Genomic DNA, 11,329 nt, shown 5'->3' with positions numbered 1-11,329 from the left:
GAATATCTTGTGTGACTGTTTTTCGGGCCAAAGCAGAAATTAAAATACACCAAATAAATATGTACTGAATATCTGTATGAAAATACTTTTGTATAATATTATCTTTTCTGTCATTTCACATCTCTTTTTGTTGCACATTTAATATAAAATCACCGTAATCAGTTAGAATTAGTGTCTTATTTAATTGAATGAGGCATGGAGTACAAGTGGAATATCAAATCCAAGAGAATAAAATAGTGTGCATTGAAGTCAGCCCAACAAAAAAGATCCATCTTTTAAAAATATAATTTTCTAATCAACAATGAATGAGGCACACATAAAGTCACTTTGAAAAACTCTGAGAGTACAGTCTGCATTGGAAATAAAATTGTTCTCCCACACCACAGTCTACCTGAGTTTGGGATGAGCTTTGGGATGAGGTGGATTCTCATGGTGATGAGGTGGAACGGGAGATTCTCATCATGATGAGGTGGAACGGGAGATTCTCATCATGATGAAGTGGAACGGGAGATTCTCATGGTGATGAGGTGGAACGGGAGATTCTCATCATGATGTCGTGGAATGGGAGTTTTCATTGGGATGATGTGGAACGGGAGATTCTCATGGTGATGAGGTGGAACGGGAGATTCTCATGGTGATGAGGTGGAACGGGAGATTCTCATGGTGATGTGGTGGAACGGGAGATTCTCATTATGATGAGGTGGAACGGGAGATTCTCATGGTGATGAGGTGGAACGGGAGATTATCATGGTGATGTGGTGGAACGGGAGATTCTCATCATGATGAGGTGGAACGGGAGTTTCTCATGGTGATGAGGTGGAACAGGAGATTGTCATGGTGATGAGGTGGAACGGGAGATTCTCATCATGATGAGGTGGAACGGGAGATTCTCATTATGATGAGGTGGAACGGGAGATTCTCATGGTTATGAGGTGGAACGGGAGATTATCATGGTGATGAGGTGGAACGGGAGATTCTCATCATGATGAGGTGGAACGGGAGTTTCTCATGGTGATGAGGTGGAACAGGAGATTGTCATGGTGATGAGGTGGAACGGGAGATTCTCATCATGATGAGGTGGAACGGGAGTTTCTCATGGTGATGAGGTGGAACGGGAGATTGTCATGGTGATGAGGTGGAACGGGAGATTCTCATCATGATGAGGTGGAACGGGAGATTCTCATCATGATGAGGTGGACCGGGAGATTCTCATGGTGATGAGGTGGAACGGGAGATTCTCATCATGATGAGGTGGAACGGGAGATTCTCATCATGATGAGGTGGAACGGGAGATTCTCATCATGATGAGGTGGAACGGGAGTTTCTCATGGTGATGAGGTGGAACGGGAGATTCTCATCATGATGAGGTGGACCGGGAGATTCTCATGGTGATGAGGTGGAACGGGAGATTCTCATCATGATAAGGTGGAACGGGAGATTCTCATCATGATGAGGTGGAACGGGAGATTCTCATGGTGATGAGGTGGAACGGGAGATTCTCATGGTGATGAGGTGGAACGGGAGATTCTCATCATGATGTGGTGGAACGGGAGATTCTCATCATGATGAGGTGGAACGGGAGATTCTCATGGTGATGAGGTGGAACGGGAGATTCTCATCATGATGAGGTGGAACGGGAGATTCTCATGGTGATGAGGTGGAACGGGAGATTCTCATCATGATGAAGTGGGACGGGAGATTCTCATGGTGATGAGGTGGAACGGGAGTTTCTCATCATGATGAAGTGGAACGGGAGATTCTCATCATGATGAGGTGGAACGGGAGTTTCTCATGGTGATGAGGTGGAACGGGAGATTCTCATGGTGATGTGGTGGAAGGGGAGATTCTCATGGTGATGAGGTGGAACGGGAGATTCTTATCATGATGAGGTGGAACAGGAGATTCTCATGGTGATGAGGTGGAACAGGAGATTCTCATGGTGATGTGGTGGAACAGGAGATTCTCATGGTGATGAGGTGGAACGGGAGATTCTTATCATGATGAGGTGGAACAGGAGATTCTCATGGTGATGAGGTGGAACAGGAGATTCTCATGGTGATGAGGTGGAACGGGAGATTCTCATGGTGATGAGGTGGAACGGGAGATTCTCATGGTGATGAGGTGGAACAGGAGATTGTCATGGTGATGAGGTAGAACGGGAGATTCTCATCATGATGAGGTGGAACGGGAGATTCTCATGGTGATGTGGTGGAAGGGGAGATTCTCATGGTGATGAGGTGGAACGGGAGATTCTTATCATGATGAGGTGGAACGGGAGATTCTCATCATGATGAGGTGGACCGGGAGATTCTCATGGTGATGAGGTGGAACGGGAGATTCTCATCATGATGAGGTGGAACGGGAGATTCTCATCATGATGAGGTGGAACGGGAGATTCTCATCATGATGAGGTGGAACGGGAGTTTCTCATGGTGATGAGGTGGAACGGGAGATTCTCATCATGATGAGGTGGACCGGGAGATTCTCATGGTGATGAGGTGGAACGGGAGATTCTCATCATGATGAGGTGGAACGGGAGATTCTCATCATGATGAGGTGGAACGGGAGATTCTCATGGTGATGAGGTGGAACGGGAGATTCTCATGGTGATGAGGTGGAACGGGAGATTCTCATCATGATGTGGTGGAACGGGAGATTCTCATCATGATGAGGTGGAACGGGAGATTCTCATGGTGATGAGGTGGAACGGGAGATTCTCATCATGATGAGGTGGAACGGGAGATTCTCATGGTGATGAGGTGGAACGGGAGATTCTCATCATGATGAAGTGGGACGGGAGATTCTCATGGTGATGAGGTGGAACGGGAGTTTCTCATCATGATGAAGTGGAACGGGAGATTCTCATCATGATGAGGTGGAACGGGAGTTTCTCATGGTGATGAGGTGGAACGGGAGATTCTCATGGTGATGTGGTGGAACAGGAGATTCTCATGGTGATGAGGTGGAACGGGAGATTCTTGTCATGATGAGGTGGAACAGGAGATTGTCATGGTGATGAGGTGGAACGGGAGATTCTCATGGTGATGAGGTGGAACGGGAGATTCTTATCATGATGAGGTGGAACAGGAGATTGTCATGGTGATGAGGTGGAACGGGAGATTGTCATGGTGATGAGGTGGAACGGGAGATTCTCATCATGATGAGGTGGAACGGGAGATTCTCATGGTGATGAGGTGGAACAGGAGATTCTCATGATGATGAGGTGGAACGGGAGATTCTCATGGTGATGAGGTGGAACGGGAGATTCTCATGGTGATGAGGTGGAACGGGAGATTCTCATGGTGATGAGGTGGAACGGGAGATTCTCATGGTGATGAGGTGGAACGGGAGATTCTCATGGTGATGAGGTGGAACGGGAGATTCTTATCATGATGAGGTGGAACAGGAGATTGTCATGGTGATGAGGTGGAACAGGAGATTGTCATGGTGATGAGGTGGAACGGGAGATTCTCATCATGATGAGGTGGAACGGGAGATTCTCATGGTGATGAGGTGGAACGGGAGATTCTCATGATGATGAGGTGGAACGGGAGATTCTCATCATGATGAGGTGGAACAGGAGATTCTCATGGTGATGAGGTGGAACGGGAGATTCTCATGGTGATGACGTGGAACAGGAGATTGTCATGGTGATGAGGTGGAACGGGAGATTCTCATGGTGATGAGGTGGAACAGGAGATTGTCATGGTGATGAGGTGGAACGGGAGATTCTCATGATGATGAGGTGGAACGGGAGATTCTCATGGTGATGAGGTGGAACGGGAGATTCTCATGATGATGAGGTGGAACGGGAGATTCTCATGGTGATGAGATGGAACAGGAGATTGTCATGGTGATGAGGTGGAACAGGAGATTCTCATCATGATGTGCAGTGATTGTGTGACGCTTCATTTTAATATGGAGCAAAATTTCTCAGGAATGTTTCAACACCTTGTTAAATCTATGACACCAAGAATTAAGGCAGTTCTGAAGGAAAAGGTGTCCATCCTGGTACTAGCAAGGTGGAGCTGATAAAGTGGTGGATGAGTTTATGTACTTTTGTCATAACACACTTTTTTTTTTTTTTTTTTTTTTTTTTTATAAAAATGGAGTGGGAAAATCGATCTGAAAAATCGAAAATCAGGATTTCTTTTGCTTCACAATTTCAAAATGAATTTTTTGTTAAAAATTTGTTTTTCAGGAAAAATAATCCAGCATAAAATTTTTGTAATTTCTTTGGGTTTTTTTTTTTTTTTTTTTTTACCTGTCTTCTTGGGCATTATAGCAGCAGAATGATGGTCTGGCTACTGGGTTATTTTTTTCTTAATTGTAATCAAGAAAAATGACGAACAAAAATACTTTTATTTTGTTTTTAAACTACAAAAATCGGCAATATAGAAGAATTATGAGAATCGCAATTTAAATCGAATCGGTACACAAAAAATCAGAATCAAATTGAATTGACGCATATTGTCACAGCCCGAGTATTTTCTGTATTACAATAATGCACAAAAATCAGCTCAAGTCGAGGAAAACTCTATCAGTCCAGACTTATTTAAAGGTGCAGAACTTAACAGGAGCAAAAATTAGTAAGAAAGTTTACTGTATTGTTAAAGAATGGGTTTTTGGATGGATCAAATCACTTTACTAAAAGAACTTTTATGTTTTTATTCACTTAGAATGAGCAAGTTATCATCTATCATACTTGTGCTGTCATTTGTACTATGGTGTCTCTGAATGGACAAACAAGTGTGTGAAAAGAGAAACCTCCAAGCTTAAGGCTAAGGCAACAGGCTTGTGCAGAACTTGGTTTCCTTATATAGGCTGTTATGAATTGGCTTTCATTATGTTTTTTTTTTCCTGTCTAAAGCGTCTTGAGATGGCAATGCCGTGATTTGATGCTGTATAAATAAAGTTGAATTGACAAAAAGTAGAGAACCTTTAAATAAAGAAGACGGTATGTTTGTACAAAACGTTGAAGTAATCACCTGTGGTGTAGCCGTCGCTGCGCAAAAGGCCTCTGGATCCACTCAGATAAAAACGGGAATTTTGGCCACTGACAGCCACCGTCCATTTGTACCTGTGCTTGCTGTTATTTTTATGCCCATCTATATGTCAGTAATTCTGACACACTGTACCTTCATGTTTGAGGTAAAACAACGGCTCTTAAATTTCACAGCAGATGAACTCCGGGACAAATGACAGTAATGAGGACGTGAAGTCCTTCAGGGTGGAAGTGGGAGTGGAAAGACATCCGCCTCGTCGGTGCATCGAAGGATGTTATGACCTTAATGAGCAGCATGTTCTGATGCCATTCTGAGCACGACTTTCCATCTCTCCCCAACACAAGCAGAAGACTGATGTGTACAGAAAACTCCATGTGCTGTTGAAACGAGAATTTGTTTTACTTGTTGACTTATTTATAAATGTTGACAACATCCACACAAGCTTTCAAGACATTTATGCATTTCTGAGCCAGCAATGTAATTTATCGCGGGTCTCCCTGAAACAGTGCAGTTGTACATGTTGATCTGTCTTTCCTGTCGTCTCCACCCCGACCAGTCGAGGCAGATGGCTGCCCTCCCTGAGCCGGGTTCTACCGGAGGTTTTCTTCCTGTTAAAGGAGAGTTTTTTCCTTCCCACTGTCGCCGTGTGCAGCTCAGGATGGGGGATTGGATTGAAGTCATGACTCGATGCAATCAGGGGCGCCGCCAGGAATTTTGGGCTCTATAAAAAAACAACGGCATGGACCCCACCACTTGATGGCAAATTTTAGAGTTTTGTTTCTGCTTTAAGCTGATTAAAAAAAAAAAAAAAAGCTTTTCATGGGTTGAATAAAGATCAAGGGCTGTTTAACCCTTTCTGGGGCAAGTGACTATTTATGATCACTTTGTTTCCTTTCATATTCAGCATGCAACTTTTGTTTTTATGTTCATTTAACAACAGAATAGACGTCTTAGTTCATACCAGAAGGACAATTTTAGGTTAAAATTCCTAATTTGAAGGCATTTCTTTGAGAGCCCTATAAAGGGTTAAATCACAGTGCATCCATCAAACTAGGTTATTTTTATATAAATGGTTTATCAGTTTATATTTCTGCTATATTCTATTAAAACCTTTAAAAAAATTATTTTTAATGAAGGTTGAATGGTTCTCTCATAGTTTATACATCTTTTTGGGCCCCTATAAAGTCGTGGGTCTTTAGGATCTTCCTAACTTTCCCCCCCATATGACGCCCCTGGATGCAATCAGTTGGTTTCTATTATAGGATATGTATGAGTTGGCTTGAAATGATGTGTATGTTAAGTGTCCTGTGACAACATTGTTGTGAAGTGGCGCTATACAAATAAAGTTGAATTGAAAATTGAATTATTTGTTGGTCAGTTGGTAAAAAAAAAAAGTCCTCAGAAATGCAATAACTGCATGTTAATGTGATTACTGAACATCTCAAATACTTTTTTCTGCACTGTCTTAAAAATAAGTGATTATACAAATGTTAAGTTAATGACTTTATTACATTTAGTGGTTGAACCGTTGCTCTGCATGCGTCTCCATCGAATCTACTGAAGGAAATAAAACTCCTCACACCCATTTAAATATTGGCAGTCTTTATTTCAACAAGACTAAGAAACGTTTAATATACAATTTCTCTTACAATTTAACATCTATCTCATCTTGCTTTTTTCATAACATTTAGGAGATACTCTGACAAGTAAAAATCTGGTGTACTGTTAAGGCCTCTTTTAGAGACATCTAAAGATGGCTGCTCTTTATTTACACTTTTTTCCTCCATTCTTTTCAGTCGCTCGCTCCTCAGAGAGCGAGTCCTTTCTGTTCTTGAGGGCCAAAGGCAGACGGAAAGGCTTTCACCACCTGTTCAACTCCACTTTTGAGAGTGATGTTGGTCTGCGGATGGAACAAAAAACCCACCCAGCAGCCGGACCGTCTCCTGCCAGCCGGAGAATGTCGCTGCCCTGGCCTGCAAGCACAGACATTCACCATCGTCACCCAAAAACATTTCCTCCGGCTCTCAGAAAGTTGTGTTTTCTTCTGCACTTGGCACAACTCTTCCAATGCGACACAAACACGCACAAGCCCTTGTAGACCTGCTTGTGGGACACACAAAAAAAACTGCAGAAGTAACGCCAAATCAAGCTGCTGATGTGCAGCTTCGCCGTTTTAAATCAAGGCTTCGGGACTTCGGTTGGGTTGCATAGATGTTTCATCAAATCTTTCAAATTCTTGCAGATGAGTTGGAACGAATCTTGATAATCTGAAGAAAATGTCGTGTAAGATCACGATCGGCCTGACAATTTCAAAAGCCTCAGCGGCCAAAGGTTTGTGTTGCATCTACAGTTTCAAACGCTTGGTCAATTTTCATAAAACTTCATTTTCAAACCCCTTAAATTTCATTGATTGGGATTTTCCGAACATGCTGATATTTGGGGTAAATCAGTCAATTTTAAAAACCTTTCTTGTGTGTTTTTTTGTTTGCAAAGACATTAAAATACAGAGATAAGTTACTGTACAAAAGCTACAAGAGGCAGCATGGTTTTAGAGCTGAAAAAGCCAGGTAATGTCACTTACAGACATGATTATCTCATTATTTCATTGTGCTTCAGGGAATCCGTGCAGACGGATCATTATTCATCAACATCTACACTCTACCTCCTTTTTTAAACCACGAGAAGATGCCAATAATGGATGAAAGATTTTAGAAAAGAAAAGTAAATGTGACAAAATGTCAACAATCCAGCTCATCATGAAACTATGCAAACATGAGGAACGGTCGGTCAAACGCTTCAGGATGAGTCCATTTATACTGACACAGGCCATTTAAGAGGTACGTGTGTGTGTTGTGGGACGGGGGCAAAACAAAACAAAAACAAAAAAAACAACCTGTGCACGCTGACCAGAAGTGCCCCCTCTTTCTGTGCACGTCCTCTTTCCCCACCTAAAACTAGCAGTAAAATCCGCTTTAGTACCAAATATATATCTTCATACCAAAAAATAGCTAAAAATTACACCTCCTCAACATAAAACCCTGTATTAAAATAGTCTTTTTTTTATTTATCTTGATCAAAACACTGTCTTTTTTTCCTCTTATGTGTTATAACATGAAATGCTCTGAACAACCATGTCATCTATTTTTTCCTGTTGAAACAAGTAAGACTGTATGGAGTCAGATCGTTTGTGCTGAACTGAGCTTACAGTACCAACCGGGGCATCCGAGACTTGTCAGCTTTGCCTTCTTCCGGGGGGAGCCACATTATCTATCACGCCTTCATCCCAACACTGACGACGGCAGGATGAGCGGGATCAAACTACCGAACCGCTCAAGCTGAAGAAATCAAGTTAAAAGAGATTAAAGTTGTGACATTTGGGCAGTTTGCACGTTCAGAACGTTGCAGTGAAAGGTTCCTATTCAGTCATTTGTTCTCTGAAAACATCCTCAGAAACATGAAGACGTGTCTCAAAACCGCCGCTTCCTACTCAACCACACGCATCCTGAAATATGGAGATGGTCGCCGCGCGAAATGAGCTGAGAGACGAGATGGCCGCGGATAAGACGATCACATCATGCTTGTGAGGCTGCGTAGGGAACACCGGGAAGCTCCGACAGAGAATCGGTTTATCTGGGGGGGGAGGGGGGGGGGGGGGGGGGGTTTAGGGAGGAAAATCTTACCGCTGTACACAGATGTCCTTAAAAACATACAAGTAGTTAATAGTGAAGTTACTGTAATACCAAGAAGAGCTTCCCCCCCAAAATAGCGGACAGTCCGAGGTCCTGAAGGCAGTCTTTTTAAAAGTCTCTCTGACAGTTTTCCCCTTCGTTCTGTTGTTCCTGGTCCAACTCTTCCTCCCCGTCCGGCCGCTTTTATCTCAGGTGAGCTGCGAGGAGCGCCAGGGCCACCGCGCAGACCGCCAGCGCCATGCTGGCCCGTAAGGCCGCGCCGGCTGACGGGTTCTTGTGCACCGGTTTGACCCGGGGTTTGCCCGGGTTCGGAGTGGAGAAGTAAATGTCCTGGTCTGTGTTGCACGATGGCGAGTCGCAACCGCTGCCGCTCTCCTCTCCGCCGCTGGCTTCTGTATCTGGAACGGGAAAACATCGGAGGCGTGATCAGGAAGTTCAGCGCGACAGGAAAATCACGAAGCTCGTTCGCCGTTCTCACCAAAGTCCAAAGTGACGTCATGGCCGCTGTGCGCCGCTTTGAGCCGGATCGTCATCTCCTTCAGCACGCCGATCTGACGGCGAATCACGGCGTCTGGTTTCGTTATGTCCACAGCCACGTCTGGGTTCGACACCTGGTTGGCCAGCCCGTTGCCGATGACAACCGACTCGTACCTGCAGAACGGCGACCGTTTGTCAGCGTTTGCTTCCAATGCAGTAAAATCTGCCTCCGGGTTTTAAAGCCTACCTGCTCTTCGCCGTGCCGTTCCAGCACTCGTCGCCAGGCGCCGTCCTCTCACCTGCACACACCGTCTCAGGCAACGTCGACCAGAACTTCTTCGCGTGTTTCAGCTTCTTCTTCACTTCAGACGTCTGAGCAGACAAAACACAAAGTGCACGTTAGAGAAGAACAAGAAGAAAAGGATCAACGTTCGTCTCTTACTGGAGTTAAAGGATAAAAAAAACTAGTTAACCAAAAAGTAGGTTTGATGTTTAACAGGATTTCTGGACAATTTATCACAAATAACCACCTACAGACAAACACCTGCTGCCAGTCAGTAACAGGAAAAACGAACTTTCTCCCCGAACCGTAAATTCATTTACAGTATTTTTATTCCATCCTGAGAGGAAAACCCCTCAGAGTTCTGCAAAACGCAGATATGTTCAGAGATTATCACCTGGATTTGTGTAAATATGAACATCAGGAAAGTTTGCACATATTTCTGTGAAATCGGGGAAGTATAACCATGGCAACAGGTGTGTGTCTGTGTGTGCATCTGATGTGTAGTTATCTGTGTGCCATAAGCGGCTCATTTGCATGTATTTGGAGGAATCATTCTGCACATATCCGACATACATGGTCTGACTTATGAGATCTGATGGATGGAAACAGGACAATATCCAGGGTAACCCCCTCACCGCCCCCCCTAAGTCAAGACGGGATAATTCTGTGACTCAGTGAGCCCGTTTACGTCCAGAGATCTGATTCTGACGGTGACGTAATCAGATCTAATCCAGCATCTACATGCATGCACTTCTGAAATACGTTTCCAGTTCATTATCACACTGATTTCAGAGAACATGTTGGTTTTACTTTCACAACATCTGGTCTCTGCTGAACACGGCGGCGCTCTGGTCTTAGCGAGAGGTACTGAGCTGCTAAACGGTTTAAAGGTGAATGTTTAACGTCAGCGGTTCCCAGACTTTTTCAGCAGGTTCTTTTATTTTCATCCCCAATAACGACAAGCGGTAAATTATACGTGGAAATGCACGGACACGGCATTGTTAGGTAGAAAAAGCAGTCTTCATGTCATTATTCATCCCATGGGAAAAATCAGAATTGCTTGTAAATTCAGCCAAATCCATTAAAAATGTCTTTTTCTACTTTGTAATTTTTAAAATCAGAAATAAAGTTCCAGTGAACGGCGAGTCGGGCGTCATCTCAGCCAGAGAATCGATGAATCTGTGTGCACTTGCACGGATGTAAAAAGTAAATCGGACACATGAATGTACGGAGACGTTGAGAAATCTGTGTTTGTTCGTCTGATCGTGGCAGGAATCAGATCCGGCCGTCTACATGAACACTTCTGTTATCTGAAAATCATGTGACGTCTATGGAATCAGATTTGTTTCAGAATCTCCAAGCAAAACTTTTTAAAACTCAACCAAAAAAAACAAAACCAAAACTTTCTAAAACTTAAGTAAAATAAATGATCTCAAAATCAAAAATTATCAATCATCATGAAAACTATAAGGCTTTTATTTAGTTAAATTGAGTCGTTTTGTTTGTAGTTTCCTCTTCCTCTCTATTTGGTTGCGCTTCACAGTCTTTGGTTTTGATTCTTGATTGTTTGGTTTAATTTCTGACACAAACCTTTCAGGCGGGCTCTTTTCAGGGGCGCACTCCGATTGGCTGATGAGTTTTTGAGTGACACAGCTGTAGCCCAGTTGTTGTTTAAAACCTTCAATACTTATGCCAAGTTCAGGTTTAAGTTACGTTTGCACCCATGTCTGTTTTATCAGGAAGTGTGCAGTTTGCATCAGTTTCTAGATACAAGTCTAGAGTATACTTTTATGGGAAAGTGTTTTAAATACTGTGTGCTGAAAAGTGAAACTGTTTAACTCATTTTTTAATGGTTTTAAGGATGTTTACATTGT

The 11,329-nt window shown here is 43.3% G+C and overlaps 1 protein-coding gene across 1 annotated transcript in view; it reads right to left on the bottom strand.

Annotated features, from left to right (window-relative positions):
* Nucleotides 1-6,597: 6,597 nt before the first annotated feature.
* Nucleotides 6,598-11,329, bottom strand: part of gpc4 (glypican 4) — a 46,977-nt gene continuing 42,245 nt past the window's right edge. The window contains exons 7-9 of the mRNA XM_079250562.1: nucleotides 9,420-9,544; nucleotides 9,174-9,346; nucleotides 6,598-9,093 (exon numbers count right to left, since the gene is read on the bottom strand). Coding sequence (XP_079106688.1) covers nucleotides 8,879-9,093; nucleotides 9,174-9,346; nucleotides 9,420-9,544 — 513 coding nt within the window. The 3' untranslated portion in view covers nucleotides 6,598-8,878. The remainder of the gene's footprint in view (nucleotides 9,094-9,173; nucleotides 9,347-9,419; nucleotides 9,545-11,329) is intronic.

This window comes from Telmatherina bonti (genome assembly GCF_933228915.1).
Source record: "Telmatherina bonti genome assembly, chromosome: 12".
Lineage (NCBI taxonomy): Eukaryota > Metazoa > Chordata > Actinopteri > Atheriniformes > Telmatherinidae > Telmatherina > Telmatherina bonti.
This window is presented reverse-complemented; position numbering and strand designations above follow the sequence as displayed.